Genomic DNA, 20514 nt, shown 5'->3' on the forward strand with positions numbered 1-20514 from the left:
ACTAGCTCAGGGGCTTCCTGGGCGCTGCTCCAAGAAATCAGGTGGTTTTTTTTTTTTTTTTATTCCTTTCCTCCTTATTTTCCATTTTACTTGTCATCTTCTGTGATAAGTCGTGGGAGGTATTGTCTTAGCGTGCTTATGCATCCTCCCTGCTGTGCTGCAAGGACCTGCATGTCCTCCACGAGGCAGCAGAGGATCGGGCCAACTCCACTTCCTTGTTGATAAGCTGAGCCTGCCCCATGCTGTCTTACAAGGTCTGCTTGCATTGTGCTTATGTCCGCACAAATGCAGACCGGGCAGAAGTATTGCTGATGGTCTGTAACATGGTCTTCTGCAGTTTCATCTTGCAGCTATTTGCACTTCAGAAACTACATTGTGGTAACTGGCCCCAGGCTGCTTAAGGGAGGAGGGGAAACTTGCTTATCTTTCTAGGACCCTTTTACATCTCAGTTCTGCATGCTCCTTGTTAGCATCATTGGCCCCAGAACTGCTGAAGGAGCTGTTTCTGTCATTGCTACACTATCTAGCTGCACATCTGATAGAAGATGGTGGTTTGCTGCTATGTTGGGCTACAAGTTGCCTCTGGTCACCGTAGGAGGCAGAGAAGATACGCGGCATAAGGATATTAAAGTAAGGGAGACTGTTCCCTTTGAGGCAAGCTGTAACAATTAAGCTTTTGGTCAAAAAGTTGTTGACACTGTGGATGTGGAGGCGTTGGAGGTGGGTTTTTTCCTGTGGCTCCTAGCAGCAAACTGCAAATGTCCCTGACCTAGCAATATCTAATTTGGAAAAACTGTGTTTCCCCAGGAATGCTAGGGCCATTGGTAGTATTGCAAGTCCATGTTTTGTTCGTTTTTGGGAGGCCTCTCCTGCTCTCAAACAAGCTGTCTGTAAAAGGTCTTACTCCACCCTTCCGTGACCTCAATAACCCACAGTGGCAGATTCCTGAACAGCAGTGTGAAGCACAGGAAAGAGTTATGATAATACTGTGGTAAAAGCATTTGATGTTTAAGTGCTTGGCCACACAGGCCTGTTTAAAAGAACAGAGTTTGTAGTAGGCTGCCTAAGCCTTTCACTGCAGGGCAATCTGCTTAGCCATACCTGCCATGCTCAGGTAACCAGGTGATCTAACATCAGCCTGCTTTGCAAAGGTGAGGTTAATCATGCATTGAGCAGTGGGATGAGGTAGTAAGAAGTGGCCAGCAGCACTACCCATGTAGACAAAGCCCTTAGATGGCTGTGGTCTGCTGCACTTTGCACAGTATTCACAACAATCAGGAACGTGATAGCGGACTTAAGATGTCGCACTGACCAGAACACTGTCCTTTTACTGGGGGACTTGATGAGCAGAGGAAAGAGGGGAGGTCAAATCTCACAGATTCTTGAGTGAAAGCATGACCAGGATACAGAAGTGGTCTTAGACTATAGTACTGACCATCTTCTCTGAAAGACTAACAATGTGTTCACTAGCCAGGCCTAGAAGCAGGTAGACACAGAAATCCCAGTCTATCTGAGGCGCTCTCAGGCTCAAAAAATGTGCATTGTACAAGGCATGGAATGCAGCACAGACAGAGCAAGTGCTGCATGTCCCAGTAGCTTCCACTGTAATGTGATGCTTCTCCTATTTACTACGTTTGCCTCCATAGTGATCCAAAACCAGAGGAGATAACAAAACATATGCATTTGGTACTGGGTTGACAGTAGACAAACAGTGGATGTCTATACAAATGGAGCACTTTGAACAAAAAACAAACAAACAACAACAAAAAAACCCAAACAAAACCAAAAACCAAACCAACCTCAAGGTAGATGCAACTTAAAACAAATCACCTGGTGAAAAACACTGTTCACCTGATGGAAGCTAATTGTGGGACACTAGGACAGGTGTAAATGGGCACTAGAAAACATGAAAGAAGGGTCTGAGTGGCCTTTGGAGAACTGGAGTTCAGTTAATGGTCTTTAGGCTGAGTGGCACTTGGAGCACGGGGGAAGTATGAAAAAAGGCAACTTGCAGAGAACTGTGATATTCTTGTCAGAAATACTGCTTTGTATTTTGGAATAGTAATATGAAAGGAAACTGGTAAAAGTAGTTTGTGCTTTGCCGTTTGAGCCAAACTGCTGCTGAACTCTTGTACTGATTTTTCTGTCTGCCCTGTAGGCAGAATATGGTAAAAGCTGTGGGTCTTACACAGCCGTAGCATCTTTATGGTGACTTGCAGCAGTAGGCTGGAAAAATGCAGGGATCCAATTTGTCTCTACAGGAGATAAGATGTTTCCTGCTGCAGCAGGCAAACTACAGGCATCTGGACAGCTCTGAGGCAGCAGGTGTTATTTGCTTAAATGACACTCTGAAGGCTGCTTACGTTTTAGGGGCTTTCTGTTTCTGCTCCTGTTCAGGATTGTTGTAACTGTAAAAAGTGTAATATATATTTAGATGAGTAACCATGGGGCCTCATGGGAGTTGGCAGGAGTCTTACTGGATGGGGAAGGCCCAAAAGCAGGTATTGGGAGAAGAACTATAACTCAATTTGTAGCATCAATTTGCACCATTTTTGCATGGCCCCTGTCTTGCTGTCTCTTGGCCCCTAAAGCTAATACTGGCAGACTGTTATTCAGTCTGTGCTTTGCCTGCTTCTCTCTTCCCCTTCTCTGGCACTAGACCCGTGTACATGACTGACTTGATGGATCTTGACTGTAACACTACCACTGCAGCACTGCAGCTGGGTGTGGAAAGACCTGTTTCTTATACACTCCAGGATTTGGACATGGAAGCACTGCAATGCTTGTTTGCCTTTGCTTCCAGAGCTGCTCCTTTGAGCACAGTGCAGCAATAGGTTGTGGAGGAGGTACAGGACAGAGCAGCTCAGGGATGCTCAGGTGTCTGAGCACAGCTGGGCAGAGGCCTTGGATGGAAGCAGTCTCACCTCACATTCAGACGAGGCTAGGAAATGGCTTTAGGTTGCTTAGAGAGCTCTTCTGTTGGCCTTTTTTTATATAAACGTTGCAAGAAGGTACTTTTATATTCAGCAAACTACTTGGCCTTTCAAATGTTAACCCTTTAACAGAAATTCCTCAGTTTCTCCATCACTAATGAGTAATTGCAGATGCAGCTACTTTAACTCAATCTGATAATCTGAGAAGTTTTTCATTGGTTCTTGAGATTATCTTTAAAATCGGGCACGGTAAGCTCTGCTTTATTATGCCACTGCTGCTACTGCCTGATCATCAAACCGCACAGCCTAAACTATCAAGGGACAGAAGCAGAGCGAAAAGTGAAGTTTCCTTTGAGCTGGTAAGACAGTTTAACATATTTCTATGCTATGCATGGCAGTAAATAATGATAGGATATATCTACTGAGCTAAGATATTGAAAAATAATTTCTTTACCTAAATGTGGAATTCTATATTGTTTCTTGTACTAGGAACTTAGAACAATAAAACCACCAGAAGGGTCTTTGCACTTTTGTTCCGCTAGATTGCTGAGCACAAAACCACACTATTGCGTTAATTCTGGTATGGATTGTGCTAGAAAGAAGCACCATCTTGAACAAATGATTTTTAGATACTCCTCTCTGACTGAAACAGATGAATGTAAATGAATCCAGCCGAAATAGCCCTAAGTGTTTGGAACTTTGCAGAAAAAAATTATGCTTTTTTATGCGTATGTATATATGTGTGTATGAATATTGCTTTATTTCAGTAGTCATCCTTTGTAGCAGCTTTTTTTCAGCCTCTGGGATTCAAGTCTGTCAAATCTAAAAGTACATAGCTGTGAGCATCAAATTGTGGAAAAATGGCTCTGCGAATATGAAGTGAGAAAAAGATCAGTTATATGGGGTTCTCTCTGATAATCTGTGCAGATGAGGAGATCCTACTACTTCTTCCTTACTCTAGCAGTTCGCATGCTGATCATGTGAGTCTACTATGTATACTTGACGTGCTTGTGTCAGACATGTGCTTAGAGGCCTAGGTATTCAAGAGGCAGATAATCTATCATTAATTTTTCTTAAAGGACCTACACAATATTTTCTTGTAGGCAGGGATGATTGAAGGAGTGCCCATCATAAACAATCACACTTACCACAATGGATCGCTCTGGAGAATGTGCACTTGGGGCTAACCTTAATGGATGGAGGGATGTGCATGCTGGTACAGATATACTATTGCCTGTCACTGTTTTACTTCGTAGGTGCAAGTCACTGTCCTGCCTTTCTTTAGTGCCTGTTTGCGATGCCTCTGGAAGAGACTGAAGCAAAGGAAGGGATTATGGCCAAGGGAGAGCGGGTCATTTATGAGTAATTGCTAAGGTGTAAGGAATGGAAACAGAGTATTCAAGGGTTCAGGTCTGCTGTGCCTGCTCCCACTGTGCACCACTCATTTTATCTTGCTGTGGGAGGGAGAGCGAGCAGAGCATGCTTTGGAACAGCTGTCAAATCAGAGCCTCAAGCTTCTGACTTCCTCCAAGATTTAGGTGAGCATAGCAGACCATATGAGTGAGCTGCAATAAGAAAAATTGTTTTGTCAGTGCAATCTACTGTATATAACAGTTGATGGTGGGATAGAATCTAGGAGTCCTGGCTGTCTGCTGTGGGCTGGCATATAATGTGGTATGTGTCAAAGGGTACTCAAGCATGTTGAAGAATCTTATGCACACATCTCCACGTGAAATCCTTGCTCATGCTCTTGTATGGCACTTCAGTTTCATGTTTTATCAGGCCTTTGTAAAGCTGATCTTGTCTTACTTGTAGTCATCAAAGGCTGGAGATGCAAAGGTCCTTTTTTGTGTCCGTCACTTTGAACCCATTACATTTCTCTACACAATTCTTCTATCTCCCTTTCCCTATCACATCAAACATAAGCTTCTTGTCCCCACTTTCAAAGTCACTGACAACCTCTCCTTGTGCTCTTGTCGTCTCTCACTTCCATGTCAAGAAGTCAACTCTTTCTACAATGCCTGCTTCCACTTCCCACTAGGTCATCCAAACAACTCCTCCGAACCTTCCTCCATGCTACTGTTTACACGCCGAAGGTGCTGCCTACAATTCTCTTGAGCTACCTTAACCTCATTCTTCAAGTCTCTCCTTAAAGCTCTGCTTTGCTGAGTTACTAAAACCCAGATATATCTAGGCTACCTGCACGCTTGAGACTGTGCTGTATTACTATTTCTTGTATTACTTCCCCTCTCACTAGTATCTATCAAATAATTTACCCTATAAACTCTTAAAAGCAAAGGCCATCTTTTTATTGTGTGTTCTGCTGGACCCCTGAATGTAGGGGTTAGCCAGAACTTTGAGTATGGATTTCTGGTAATACAAACAGATATAGCAGTTAACAGTCGATCACCTGTCTTTCTGTTGATAAGCAGTTGAGAGCATTTGGAAAATCTGTGTTGTACAAATTCTGGTTAAAGTAAATTGAAATTACTTTTGAGAAATGGAGGCAGCTGATGGAACCCCAGGAGGGGAGAGGAAAGGCAGGGCTGCAAGGCCTCATTTCCTTCAGCAGGTAACAGACAGAAGAACTCTGCCTTCGAAACATACAGAAAGGATGGAAACACCATTGCAACCAGCTTGAGACCACCTGGGAACCTCGAGGTCACCAGTCAGCTTCTGGTGCTGAAGCAACACCTGGATTGATGGCAGCATACCTGGTGTATCATTTCAGGGCTTTCTCTCAGACGTTTGGTATCTCTTCCCTGCAGAGTGAAGGTGGTGGTTCTCCCTTCCTCTGACACCTCCCACACCTATAATTTTCACGGGACTTTTCTGCCTTCACCCACAACTCAGCGGTGTTGCAGAAACCGGGCGTTAGAACAAAAAAAAGCATCAAGTAGCCTGGCTAGGAAGTTGATTTGTCTTCCAGTCCCCCAGCTGCTGTAATAGTGCCCTTGCTGCTAGCACTGGACACAGGGCATGCCAACGAGATGTTGCCTTGCAATGGTGCTGGCACCTTAATTGGTTTCTGCTTGGTTCCTGGCTTCATAATCAGCTTCTTGCTTTCCTCCTGCTGCAGAAAGAACTGGCAGCGTTCAGAGATGATGGTCACTGGGAAGAATGATGAATGCCTGCTATGTCACCAAGCATCCCTTCACCCACCCATTCTCACTGAAACTGCAAAGTGCTTTTGCACTTGCCTCATTTTTATCCCATTCTGTGGCTGGCTGCTGTCCAGCACCAAGAGGAGCTGAGGTTTGAACTGACCATGTCTATTTTGCTACATAGCCTATCAAAACCTTGATATTGACCTACATAAGAGGAAGAGAATTTCACCAAAGCAGTCACTTTCTTCTGCGACTTGCCAAGACAGTTCATCTGTGGTCAGGCTGGGCTATTGTCTGCTCAACCTGCCTTAGGGTAATGTGGCAATTCTTTTCCCACAGCTGAGTGACTTGAGCCAGGTGGGAAGCACAGTCAGTATGAAAGATGAGAAAAGGCATCAGAGCATCTCTAGGATTCTAGCAGAGTTTGCAGTTACTTTCCTGCAAGGCCAAACTCATTGCAAGCATCAGCAAACATTACTCAGATGACCTCATTAATATGTCTCTATGCTTGCAATTGGTATTTCCCCTGAACACTACAAAATGTACAGTTACTGCCTTTCCTCATAAGTGGGAAGTGTCTGGCAGTTACTGAGAAGTGATAGGGCCTGTTTGTGAACCAGCTTTTTAGGATGCACTACAGGTTTACCTTTGTAAGGCTGAGGATTGCTGATGTTAAGAGAACACTATCATGATCACTTTAGGACAGGCAACTATAACTGAGTCCTGCATCAATTTCACAGCTTCCATCTGAGCTAAGGATTTTTTTTTTAAGATACTTAACAAAGATTTATAGACTATAAGTCTTGGATCATATGTTTCAGCAAGAAGTTTCAGCAATAAAGGTAGCTCCCCTTTGTACAGATTCTGCACTTTATTTCTGTCTAATTGTACCTACCTTCAGCGTCCAACTACTGGATTCTTTCCATCTTTCTCTAGTAGATTAAAAAAAAAAAAACCCAAAACTTTTCTCCTACCTGAAATCTTCCCATCTAAGATACTTATGGCTGGTGTAGAATTACTACTTAGCCTTTCCTTTGGTTAAGTTAAAGAGATTTGGTTGGTCTTTAGTTGGTAATTTCTGAGGAAAGTTATCCAGGATTAAATCATTCTTATAGCCCTTTTCAGAACTGTTTTCATCTTTTCAGCAACTTTTTGTTTCAACTGTGGATCCTAACAGAAGAAATGAACTAATAATGGTCTTACAAATGCTACATGTAGCTGTAATAACATCTTGTAATTGATATGCATCCACAGTCTGTGTGTTAGCTCCTCTAATTGCATTAATGTACTGCAGACTCTCATTCAGCTGGTTATGTGCTATTTCCCCAAATCATTTTCTGATAAGCCTTTCAGAATTCAGTGTTCTATGACCTACTTATGACTAACATTCATGGCTTCTAACACACAAATTTGCATTTAAACGTGCTGTCTTTGTTTCCAGGTGAGCTAGAGAGTCAGGAAATGTCTGACATATTTCAAACACTGCAGAACTGAACAAAGAACTTCTTGTGGCAGGGGGAGTTTATCAAATTAGTAGCAATTACCTGGAAATGTTCTGTCCTGGTTTAGTTATCTTGACCTATGTTTGTTTGTTTGGGCGCCTGAACAAGTTCTTATAAGTACATGTATAATTCTACTTAATGCAGCGCTCTCTATTTCATATTTAGTCAGTCTTACTGTATTTATCACAGGGATCGTATGCAACCCTGATTAGAATGATAAGCAGGGGAGACTTCATGCCTCCCAGCTTCCCTCAGCTAAAATCAGCTAATGGTGACACTTCCTCTCGACAACCCCCACTCTGAAGAAGGTCTGCAGCAAAACAGGATATTTATGAAAACCCCATAAATAAAGAGGTGGTGAAGTAGAAGCCAGCAAGATTCCTTTTCTCTTGATCAGTTTCTGAAACACTGTAATTATTTTACTATTTAATTTAGAAAAGGGACACCATAAGCAGGCGTAATTACAAGGAAGAGGTTGATACACGGACGCTGCTGTCTAGCTTTGTGAAACCTGGGACTGGAAGGATACTCTTGGTCATAGAGTTCAGCTCCTGCTACTGTAGCCATCAGATCATTTAATCCCTTCAGTAAAACAATCCTCTTGATTGAAATATCACAATCCTTGCTAAGCATAGGCTCTTTCTCACTCCTATTCAAGACTACTTCAGACCCTTTGTTGGGTAGAAACCATGATCTTATTCTATAGCCAGGCCATACGCATTTGGTCTTGTGCTAATGGTGTACTTAGTGTTTCTCCTATCCTGACACTTCTCTCTCCCCCAGCTTCTTCTGAAAGAGAGATCATAACCCCTGGCAAATTTTGGTTGTTTTTTCTTTTTTTGCAATAACTAAGCCAAGCTCTTTCAAGACAGACCATTCCCACAGTCTCTCGTTACCCCAGCCCTAGAGCTCAGTTCAGTGTCCACGCTGGGCAAGCAGTACAGTGTTCCTCCAATATTTTTTTAATTTTTCAAGTAATTGTTTTCGTCTATACTTATTATTGGTCTTTGTCTACAAACTGACTTCATGTTTTCTGGGTTCCAGGCTGAGTCATGGGCTCCTTAGAGCAGAACACTACCTGCAGAGGTGCTGGGCTTGTTTGCTGCGTTACAGTAATGGCAAATATTGCAAACTGGAAGCATCTTAAAAAAACCCACCATATATTGCTGAGTAGATCATGTCAGGATTCTTCATATTAAACTTTGTTTGCAGGAAAATCATCAGATCAGAAACTTTTAATGAAAAAAATATTATTTTAAATTAAAAGTTCATCAGGAAACAATTAATGGAATGGAATTTCTGGTTAAAAAGAAAGAGAGGGAATCCAGCATAACCTTGTAGAGAGATAGCGTTCCATATTGCAGAAGATACACTTCAAATATCCTTACACAACCCTTCAGTAAATTAGGGTAATGACTAGGCCTTAAGTATTCTATATCCCCGATGAGTGCTTTGACCAGGAGCATATCAGCTGTTCTCTCTGTTTGCCTTTTGGAGTTTTCTTTTATGGCAAGGAAATACTTATGGAAAGGAAATATGATCTCAAGATTCCCACACTGCAGATGAGCAGCTTGGTTATCTGCCTGGAATTGTAGCTTCTTGTATATGTGTGTTTGTGTGTCTGAGAGAGAGAAAACTATGATGGGTCTTAGTTTTGTTCAGATATGAAGTGGGTGAATTTCTAAAACAAAAAATCTGTAGGCTAGAACACCCATTTCTATCCCAGCTTTTGTTCCTGACCTCCAACCCTTTCACATTAGCTCAGGACAACTCCAAGTGGCTTGAAGAAAGGCTCCCTCAAAAGTTTTGTGACACCAGCAGGTCAAGCAAGTGTTCCTCTAGTGAAGAGAAAGGGGAGGTTGAAGAAGAACTGGCAGAAGACCAGTTACTCGGCTCCCTCAAGGGAAAAAAGAACCATCATTAAAGGCAAGCAGCAGTGTTTGTGGTGTAGATGGCTTTCAGCAGGTGACTACTGCTGATGGACAAGCTCATGAGAGAAAAATCTACCGAATATGCAGAAATTATGTCTGCTTGAGGAGGCCCCTGAGCTGCAAATGTCTGGAGGCTGAGAATGTTCTCAGAGAAGAACATCTATGCTTCCTCTATTGCTACAGTTTTCTCTAAGCGTCTGGTTTTGGTTACTGTCAGAAACAGGATACAGGGAAACATGAACATTTGTTCCAACCCACTGTGGCTCTCTGCTGCTCTTAATTGTCATAAACCAGATGCCAAAAAATGCAGAAAGAAGGAAAGATGGAACACCCCTCCACCCCTGATCAAATGGCAGGAACTAAAGATTTCCTTTCAGGCAGCTGGTGCTTTAGATTCCTGTGCAAAGTACTATTTACTGCCATGAAAAGAACAGTTCCTATAGAAGAAATGATATAGCTGCGTTGGTGCCCTATCTGACAGAGTCAAGGTCAGCTTGTGTCAGGGCTGGCAGAAGCATGTAGCTAAAGCTTCAACCTGCTGGTACAAATACTGACAAAACTGCTTCTAACAATCATTCTATTTTAGATACTGTCTGGAATGGGAGGAGATGCATGGCAGCTGGGCCTCCAGCTGTGCATTACTGCTGTGCTGCTCTTTGGTGGAGGAAGAGGGAGAGGTAAGAGGGCATCTGGAATAGGTGCACTATGGGAACATGCATGTGCTCATTTTTCATTCGCAGACCCTAAAGTGTGCAACACAACATCTTGTGACTGCCCTTTCCCAGGTCCCAAGAACTGGTACAGTTGGCTGGCAATGCCAGGCCTAGGGAACTGAGCAAATACAGGACAAACTGGGCAGCAGAAAAAATGTAGCCACTGCTCAAGGTCCCTGCCCTAAGATCTTGCACTCATCTCGTGCAGTGAAGTGCGGTACAAGAGAGAAAGAACATCATGAGGAAGGACAGATGAGGTGTCAATAAAGGAAGCACTAGCAAGTAATGCATTTGATGTACCGCGCAAGGACTCATCAGGTGATACATGAATGCAGCTCTGGTCTCCTTCCTCTGCAGAGTTCCCTGGCAGCCTGAGCTGCCTGAATAACTACGTGACTACTGTGAGCTGCATATGGGCAATGGAAGAGCCTGTGGGTGATGGACCTTTCCACCTGCATTTCACCAAGTAAGAGCTGCACACCAAGAGCTGTCTGTGGCAGCCCCAGCCCTGGCATGGGCAGGACAGTGCAGAGGAGCAGAGATGGGGCCCAGCTGTAGGCTTTGCCCCCCCCACAGCAGGAGACCTGTGGCACAGCTAGCTCTGCCACCTCATCACCCCGTACCTGGGCTGCCTTGGAAGTGGCTCCCTTTGCACCCTTTTGTGGGCCCACAGCCTCGGGGGGGTGCAGCAGAGGTCCAGCACACATGGCTGCGTGATCTCAGGCTGGCTCAGGGCAGTCCGCTGGTCCGTCCAGTGTACCCTTCTGGCAGGGGCCTCTCAGTGCAGAGAGCCTTCCCATCCCAGCCTCTGCTCCCCGTGATCTGGGGACTTCTAGAGCCCATCCTACATGAAGCTGCCTAATCAATTTCTAATCACTTCTTGTCTTGTTGCCTAGAAATTAAACCCCTACTGGTTTAATCTAAATTAGTTTATATATATATATACGCAAAAGGATTTTGAAAGTCCAGTGAGTTATAAGCTTTAATCACAGAATCACAGAATGCTTTGGGATGGAAGGGACCTTTAAAGGTCATCTAGTCCAACCCCCTGCAATTGGCAGGGACATCTCCAACTAGATCAGGTTGCTCAGAGTCCCATCCAGTCCTTGAATGTTTCCAAGGATGGGGCATCTACCACCTGTCTGGGCAACCATTCCACTGTTTCACCACCCTCATTGTGGAAAATTTTTTTCCTTGTGTTTAGTTTAAATCTACTCTCCTTTAGTTTGAAACCATTACCCCTTGTCCTGTCATAGCAGGCCTTGCTAAAAAGCCTATCCCCATCTTTCTTGTAGGCCCCCTTTAAGTACTGGAAGGCTGCAGTAAGGTCTCCTCACAGCCTTCTCTTCTCCAGGCTGAACAACCCCAGCACTCTCAGCTTTTCTTCATAGCAGAGGTGTTCCATCCCTTTGATCATTTTTGTGGCCTCCTCTGGAACCGCTCCAACAGGTCTGTGTCCTTTCTGTGCTAAGGACCCCAGAGCTGGACGCAGTGCTCCAGGTGGGGTCTCACCAGAGCAGAATCACTTCCCTCTCCCTGCTGGCCACACTTCTTTTGAGGCAGCCCAGGATACGGTTGGCTTTCTTGGGCTGCGAGAGCACGTTGCTGGCTTGTGTCCAGCCTTTCATCTACCAGTACCCCCAAGTTCTTCCCTGCAGGGCTGCACTCAATCCCTTCATCCCCCAGCCTGTATTGATACCAGGGGTTGCCCCAACCCAGGTGCAGGACCTTGCACTCGGCCTTGTTGAACCTCAGGAGGTTCACACAGGCCCACTTCTCAAGCTTGTCCGGGTCCCTCTGGATGGCATCCCATCCCTCAGGCAGATTTAGATTTAATAACAGATTTAGTAACAGATTTAGAATATTATGTGAAATATTTTTTCTTCTAACAGAAGAAATCAGGTGAATAGTTTGCTAGGTGATAGGATAATAAGCATTGTGATATGCTAATTTGAGATGAATGTGTTTAGATTATGCAGTAACGTTGTCTTGACTACCAATAACTAGTGAACTATTACATGAGGGTAAGTCACACTGACATTAGATGCCTCATATTCTGGTAATGTTAAGTCAAAAATAGCCTAACTTTTAATGATACCGGATTTTAAATCTATGAAAAAATGCCAAGCTGATAAACTGTGGTATCCCAGTTTATTGTGGGGTCACATGCAGCATGAAAAATTTGCTAATAAATGGCTATGTTAGAGAATGTAATAATAGAAGACTGTTCTTTGGAGCTATTTCCCCAAGATGAGGTTTTCTGTCATTCATCCTGTTATGCTTAAAAAAACCCCAAACAACCAAACAACCAACCTCTGACATGTTTTGCTGTCAGTACTGGTTTGTTCGTAGCAAAAGAAGCTTTATTATACAACTTGTTAGGTCTGTGCTGTGCACTTGCAACTAACCGTCCACCCACTCCTACCCCCCTACACCAGCTGCTTTCCTGGCAGCAACAGATAGAAGCCCTCTCACTTTCAGAGGGAGCAGGGGGCAGGTACTGGGCTCTGTGGGCAGCTCCTGGGAGGTTTGGTGCTCTCAGCAGTGAGGTTATGAAGGTGTCCGCTTCCCCCCTCTTTAGTCCTGCTGTCCAGCTAGCTTTAGCATTGCTTTCTCCGCTGTCTGCACTAAGGAGGTCCATGTTCTTCCAGAACGTGGTGCTGTGCTAAGTTGCCACCTATTTTCCATAAACTGAAAAGCACTTAATCATATGACTTCAAAGAAACTTTAAGCCCTTTTATTCTTCTAGCCTCTGGTCAAAGGGCCACAACGCCAGCTGCACGCTGACTGCCAGAGAGAGCATGCAGAATCAATACCACTGCACAATCCATTTAGCCAGCCAGATCTTGGAAACAGATGGTTATAGAGTCTCTCTCCAAGGCAACTTCTTTGGACGTAATCACACGTACATTACCTTTCCAGAGTACAATCCCTGCAAGCACAGTAAGTATGAACCAGGGCAGCTGTGGGCTGAGGCTCTGCCTAGCAGCTTTGGGGTAGGTCTGATATGCTCTCTAACAAAGGGTGTCTCAAAGACAGCAAGTGAAAATAATGGAAACAAGCCAGAGTGCCCATTCCTGGACAGTGCACTACCTGGACTTCATCAGTAAGGATGCAGTCCCAGTGTCTCTCCATTCTGACTTTTCCAGGACGTCAGAGAGGGCTGGCTCTGGAGCACCTTTCAAATATACTTCTTATCTACATCATATTTTCTTGTGCCATGGATAATGTACAACTGGATTGCCTCTATAGTTGTGTTTTTTTTTTCCCTAAGAAATGAAGTAATGAGGAATCAAAGTAATGGATCTAATTCAATGTCCCATGGCCTGGTACTTCAAAGAAATGTTCCAGTATTCGACATGTCAGTCTGTCTATATTAGTGGTATGTTGGAAGAGCACAATGTGACATCTGTAGCAGTTCTTTTCTTGCAGGATTATCCCCAGGAGCTGAGTTATCATTAATTTATGTCAGTTCTGTAGCTGTTCTGTCCTACCTTGTAAGCTAATTTGGTTTATTGCTGTTCTTAGTATCACTCTTTAGACCCAGCTTTATCTTCCCAGACTTTAGTCAGCCTAGTATCATGTATCTCCTTCTGTGGTGTTCATGTCCCAAATATTGTGGAAAAAATCTACCTCTCTATTTGCAGTAAAACTTGATCCACCTTTGAACATCCAGAGCAACGTCACTGCCAGCAAGTGTCAGATATGGTGGAGTGTGCCTTGGTACCTCGTTGAAATTCTTCAATATGAGTTGCAGTATAAGGAGTACAGCATGCCCTGGGAGGTAACTGGATGAGGCACACACTGATACTGCCTTGCTCTTTGGGCGCAATGGCCTTGCCACTCAGCTCAGGGCCTTCTGGCAGCTGACTGTTTTAACCTGGCCTTTCTGGTTTCCCATATCAAGGCTGAAAGATTTTACACAAAACAGCAATACTGAAGATCAAGAAATCTTCTTCTCCTGAACCCTGCATTCAGAAGTCATCCATCATTATGCAGGCCCTCTTCTTGCATCCAAGAAAAGAGGATTTGGGAAAAAAAAAAAAAAAAAAAAGAGTATTTAAAAGACCATGCTTTCGCTCAGGCTTGTTAACAGAAATTCTTTGTACTACTTTGCAGGCCGCATTGAACAAGACACCACCCAGTTCACTGCCGCAGATAGAAATTGAAGCCACAGAGCTTCGCAGTGGCATTACTTACATTGCACGAGTTCGCTGCAAAGTTTCTGAAAATGAGGATTCGTACCATAGTCAGTGGAGTGAGTGGAGCCAGACAACAGTGTTTCAAAAAGCAGGTACAAAGAATGTTTTTACCTTAATTCATGTCTTTTCACATCCATGTTGCAAAAAAAAAGGAAGATACCTGGTAAAATGAAGCTTTTCAAATCAGAACTAGCTTCCTTCAAGTTTTTATAGCAAATCACTTTCCTTAAGGTCTTTAGCAGCCTGTTTCATTTTCATTGCTTGGATATTTGGGGTTCTATCTTGACTTCCAGACTTTTTATCAATTATTTTTGTGCTGATTCTTTTCCTAGGTGTACCAAAACTGTCTGAAAAGATCCTAAATACCAGAACTATGCAGTTCTTGTTCATTCCTCTGAGTTTTGGCACCCTAGTCTATTTATTTTGGAACTGCAAGCTTTCTTCAAGGTATGTTATAGTTTTTCATTAAGTTCCCCCTGATCTTTATAGCCTGAAGATGGTAAATCAAGTGTCTTTACATCCCTTTTGCTTCCTGTTTCTGGTGCACAGACTCAATCATTTTCAAAAGCTCTTTTGACAGTCTTGGGATGTGACAGGTTCCTTGGATCATGATAGTTAATGACCCATTACACAATCCTTAAGGAGACCAAAGTGCCCCCAAACTCAGCTAAAGCTCAAGGTTGAGGGTCTCTTGGACTTAGAGAAATTTATACCCATGGAAATTTTTTGTTAAGCTTCCTGTAGATAAAGTAAAAGTGCAAGTACACAGCAATCCATAAAGGTGGATAAACTGATGTCAATGTTAAGCTACTTGTGACATACCTGGCAGTAGTCGGTATGTAAAATACCAATATAGGCAAACTACACTGGCTCAGATTCAGTATTTCTCAGGTTCTAGGACCAAGTTGTACAGAGAAAAAAGTGTCTTTAGAACCTTGGTTCAACCACCCTCTGTAATTTTTACACTGGCAGAACAAAGGTAAATCTCCTACCTCTTCCTTTTCTGCCTCGACATACGTTATTATGCTTCATATACGTCACTCTTAGAAAAACAGAATACATGATGTGCATATGATAAAATATTTTACAGGATAGACTCTCATAAAGGGACTAGGATGTCTGGCAGAATTTCTTTGTCTAAATGTAATGAAACTAGAACTCTCTAAAACACTTCCAGAAACAGTGGTTTAGATCAAATCAGTTGCTAAACAAATGCATAAATAGCTCAGTGCATATAATGAATAACAGACTAGTATTGAGTTTGCAGCATGTAGCATTCCTCAGAAACTTTTAAGACTGTGCTTCAGGCTAGAAACATTAAATTCATGCAGGAGGCAGACAAACAATTGCATGAGGTGTCAGAAACCATGTGAAATGGGCTTCTTGTGCAATCTTTCTAACATAAGTGTGGGGCTTTCATCTAATCAGCGTGCTATATCATCAAGACAGAATACAGAAAAATTGTCTGTTTTTTTATTTTAAGTGTTGTTTTCTCACTTCAGGGCAAAAAGCCTCTCCTGCTTTAACATTCCCACGCCAGCTGCTTTCTTTCAGCCACTTTATAATTTGCACAATGGGAATTTTAAGGTAAGAAATAAGTTTCATTTCTTTCTTATGACCCTCAGTTCATGAGGGGAGGATTTTTTTTTCCTGGGATTAATCATTCTAGCTCCTGAGCAGAGTTACTGACACATGGTTCTGGTCTTCCAGGGAGTTTATAGTTTCTCAGTTTCCTCCCTCCACATACTAGCTACACCACCAGAGCTTCTGTCCAGCTTCTCTCTCCTTTGAAATAAAACCCCTCCATTCACTCACTCCCTATCCATGCTCACCATAAAAGGTGCACCCTGTCTTTGCAAAGCCAAAGCAATACAAGCAGCTTGCAGTAGATTCTGGAAGTGAAATCTTGAAAATATCTTGTGAAATCTTGTGAAATTAGCAGCTAGATTCTCTACCCTATTACTCTAACTTTGCCCGGTAGATTTGCACTAAACCTCTGGATTATTGTGCCAAAGCCGTATTGAAAGAACAGTTATTTTGCAAATTCCAGCTCTAAGCAAAATGTCCTGAATTTATTGATCTTTTCATTAGGACTGGGTTGGACCTAATGAGGTTTTTAGCCAACTCAGAAGGGAAGAGGCCAGCAACTCAAGCAAAGTGACTGCAGGTGGAGTTTCTGATCTAAACACCCAAGAACTGATTTCCCAGATCTCCTTGAAACCTATAGAGAGCACAAATCTGGTTGCTGCAGAAGAAAACTTTGTATTTGCCTCAGGTCCAAGCCGGCAGTATGTCCCCAGCAGGTATGTAAGAGCAGAAGAGATAGAAGCGCGGCTGGGACTATTGTTTGCACAAAACCAGGCTGATGGTACTGTTGGCCTGAAAATCTCTGAAATAATTAAAGCCAACCTTGAGAGCCCTAGCATGGGAAGGAATTATCCCTCTCACTCACAGCTTGGAAAGGGTGACTTCCTTATGCTTCAGGAATCTTTGGAGATAGCAAATGTGTCCTTCAGCAGTAGTGACTATTATACCTTGTGTGACAATGATACCGCAGGAGGTTTGATTCCTGCTGAACCACTGAAGCTGTCCAACGGTAATAGTCTTGTCAAACATCAGGATGATCAAAGTGACCTTCCCTGAGGAATACTGCCTGCAAAGATCTTTGTGCTGTCCTCTCATCTCCCAACATTGCCTTCCCAAGTGGCTTAAATGGTGACTGTGCAGACAATTACAAACATATATCATTTTTAGGTAAATCCTCATTTTCTGTACTTCAGAAGAAGATTGTGACCAAATCCTCTGGCTAGCAAATACTACCCCTACAGGCATGGCAAGGCCTGACTCCAGCAACATCTGCTGTCTGAGGAGACACATGACCTCATAAAACCATGATAAACAATTTTTGTTAAAGAGGGAAATTTTGCTTCTTAATATGAAATTGATGACTTCAAACGGTTCCTGATTCCATCAGAATTTATAATTGCACTCTTTAAAGATAATCAGGCAGTGGGCTTTGTTATCCTGAATGGCTGTAACTTTTTATTTTGCAGTAACTAAGCCCCATGTACTGCTTTGATTTTAACAAAAATTTATTCCAAGGTTAAGTGGCTGGGCTGATCTAATGGAGAAAAGTGAAAAGCAAGAATAGCACAAATCACAAAACAGGCCAGGCCCACTGCCTCCCCAGGGCTTTTATTATTTCTCCAGAATTGACGAGTCCTTTCCCTATCTGCTCAACAGGTGCAGCCTTTCTGAGCCAAGTCTCTGGAGGTTTACTTTCTGCCCTAGACACAGAAAATCCTATATATGAATGATTACCCACCAAGCAGATTCCTGGAGACTTAGTTATGCCTCCTAGATTTAAAGGGCTCGACAGTTTTAGCAAGCATACTGAGATGTGTACACATGCATCTACACTAGCCGGCACATGCATACATGCAGTCACAGACATTCATCCCCTCCTCTTTGGGACTGCTTCCCTTGTCCCTCTGGTGACTGTTAGCACTGGTTAGTTTTGACAATGCAAAGAAAGATTTCAGTTATAAGTAACAAAGCAGATTGAGACACCCTTCCCAAAAACATGTGCTAAGCCAGAGAACTATTGTGGGAAGTCTTCATCTGGGAGAAAAGCAGCAATAGAATGAGGAGTTCACATCCAACTTGTGTGACAGCCACAGGATGTGTCAGCAGTGATTTGCTTTCAGTGTTGTAAGCACAGGGCTTTTCTGATATCTGAAAAAATATCCCCTTTCTGGTCCTTTTTGCTTTTTATCTTGTAAAAACTATATTCAAGGGTGCTTTTTATACTATAGCACAATCTAATGGCAGGAGAAGAATGTGACGTTACTGTCATTAACAGTCGCTATAATTTCCTCTGGAGAAGAAAATCTGTAAAAGACAACCACATGCCTGAAGGATTTTGGTGATCCCAAATTTTAGACCCCCTAGTGTGGCTTGATGTGGTGTCCCAAATTTCAAATCTTCAGAATCAGAGAGATGCTTCCTGAAATTGTCAGATCACTTGTATCTTCAATCTCTCAGATCTTGACAGCCCTTGCTTATGAACATGTCTGCACAGAAATTGAAGCAGTTTCATAAAATCTTGTTCAGTTAACAAGGTATTCTGTACTGGTAATATTAGCAAAAGGAGGATGGGAACAATTATATTCAGATATGAGTAAGGAGCAGCAGGTTAGGCTATGGAAGGGAAAGCACAAAACTTAATGAGATAGAGAAGCAAAAGGAAATAGAGAGAGTGAGCATAGTAGGAAATTACTTGAGAGAAATGAAAAGTCAAAGATGATGCTGCCTGTGTCCGTCAGGCCAGGAGAGGAAGACTATAAGAACTGAGTCTGGAGATGATGACAGGCTGATGGTTAAAGGGCTGAAATGATATCGCAGCATCAGCGGTTCTCCAGGTGAAACTCTAACAACTTTGAGCTGCTTCGGCTTCTATGCAGCTACTTACAAAATGGGAAAAGTGCAAAGAGGAAAGGTCCCATAGAAAATGCTAGTTGTTGCAGCTAGAAAAAAAGAATAAAATGCCTCCGCTTTACAAGTAGGTCTTTGGAACAATCAAAGCCTCATTTTTATTCAGCCAATGAAAAACTACATTTTTTGTAGAAAAGCAATGTATAAAAGCTGATTTTTCTGTCCCTTTGCTTTGTGTTTTTGTTCTGGTTTAGGGTTTTGTTGTTCATTTTTTTTTGTGTCATGTTTGGGACTGCTATTAGCTTCAAGCTATGGTTTTTCACAGCTTCTCCCAGAATCTCTGAACTATTCTGAGGCTGAGTTTTGCCTCAAAGTGTGATATATATCCTTCCAGTGGAAGACAGAAAACTACCATCTAGTAAGGAGCCATAATGTGGGCTCTGGTCAAGCTTTTGAAGGCTTTCATTTCCTGGGACTACTGAGTGCATGCTATGTGTATCATCTGCAACCAGAACAAAGCGGCCAGTATTTTCCCCTTTTTTTAATTCCTGTTGAGTTTTGCCAGAGGAAACAATTTCAGAAGATATTTAAGTAATGCTTGTAAGCCACTAAGGAGTTGAAAATATTCTGCGACAAAGGTTTTGTTCTAGTTGTGTGTTTGTTTTCTGTTTTGTTTTGGTTTTTTCTTAAAGTTAATAAAGTAAAACAACTAACACTGTATGATTATTCAGAAGTAAATAAAGCAGAGGAATTAATGCAAACTTTGATTTTTCAGAAGTTAGTGTCTGAGAGCTTTGGAAAGAACTTTAGCTTAGAAAACATTGACTATACAAATCATTAGTGAAAGCTGGTTTGAAAACTTCATGGAAGTAGGAGAGGGAAAAACTAAATGCTCTCCCTAGTTTGCGGACCAAAGCACTAAGCCAGTGCTGCTGCTACCACCATCAACAGAAAAAGGGCTAAGAAGGCTCCTGAGTGAAGATATATTTTACAGCTCATAAAGCCAAGGGCGACCAACATGGTGAGCCATCCCATGGTGTCTAGCATGTGAGCACCAGTATAGTTCTGCTAGTGCCCACCCAATAGCTATACCTCTGGTGAAGTATTGGTGTTCCCAGTAATGAGTGATAGAAGTTGTTATCTCTGTCAAATGTTCTGCTGTTTAGTCACCTGCATGCTCATTTCAAGAGGGGTAAGAAGATCAGACTGCGTGTTTAGGTACCACAGCACTGGCACAAACTCATTTTGAAAGAGCAGCAAACAAGTCACAAACATTAAGACGCAGCCCTCAGCCTGTTATGACCTCTCAGTTAGGATGACTTGTCTTCACAGTGTGGCTTCGAAAGCATCAAAGCAAAACACAAGTGTCAAATAGTGGTGTTTGGCGTGCTGAAACATTCCCTGCAGCCCTGAGCTTCAGGGCTTAAGATCATTAATCTGCTAACTCCTGCTCAAAGGTGCAGAAGCCTAGCCTGTGAAAGCAATCTTTTTTTTCCAGAGACTGCTATTAGTCAGTGGCCAAATAAAGGCATAAATCTTTTCCTGGTTAAGTACGCAGACAGGAGGAGAGTAATTCCAGAGACAAGAGAAACAAGCTTGCTCTTTTTAGTTTATTTTTGTTAAATTTGGTCATCGTGTAAACAAAGGACAGAGAATATTCGTTAGACTCAGAGCAGCACCATCTTAGAAACT

The 20514-nt window shown here is 42.7% G+C and overlaps 1 protein-coding gene across 2 annotated transcripts; it reads left to right on the forward strand.

Annotated features, from left to right (window-relative positions):
* Positions 1-3199: 3199 nt before the first annotated feature.
* On the forward strand, positions 3200-19560 carry LOC148052069 (interleukin-9 receptor-like). Of its 2 annotated transcripts, XM_087730843.1 has the most exons (9): positions 3200-3292; positions 10060-10150; positions 10544-10652; positions 12936-13129; positions 13834-13970; positions 14306-14480; positions 14721-14835; positions 15891-15975; positions 16480-19560. In XM_087730843.1, exons 1-9 carry the CDS (start codon positions 3200-3202, stop codon positions 17029-17031), a joined length of 1551 nt encoding a protein of 516 aa, XP_087586969.1. In that variant the 3' UTR covers positions 17032-19560. The 2 variants fall into 2 exon arrangements, with proteins under 2 accessions (XP_087586969.1, XP_087586970.1); XM_087730844.1 differs by lacking the exon at positions 10544-10652 and having other exon boundaries at positions 3227-3292.
* Positions 19561-20514: the final 954 nt, after the last annotated feature.

This window comes from Nipponia nippon, unplaced genomic scaffold (assembly GCF_047370975.1).
Source record: "Nipponia nippon isolate SJK-2023a ecotype South Korea unplaced genomic scaffold, ASM4737097v1 scaffold_5, whole genome shotgun sequence".
Taxonomy (NCBI): Eukaryota; Metazoa; Chordata; class Aves; order Pelecaniformes; family Threskiornithidae; genus Nipponia; species Nipponia nippon.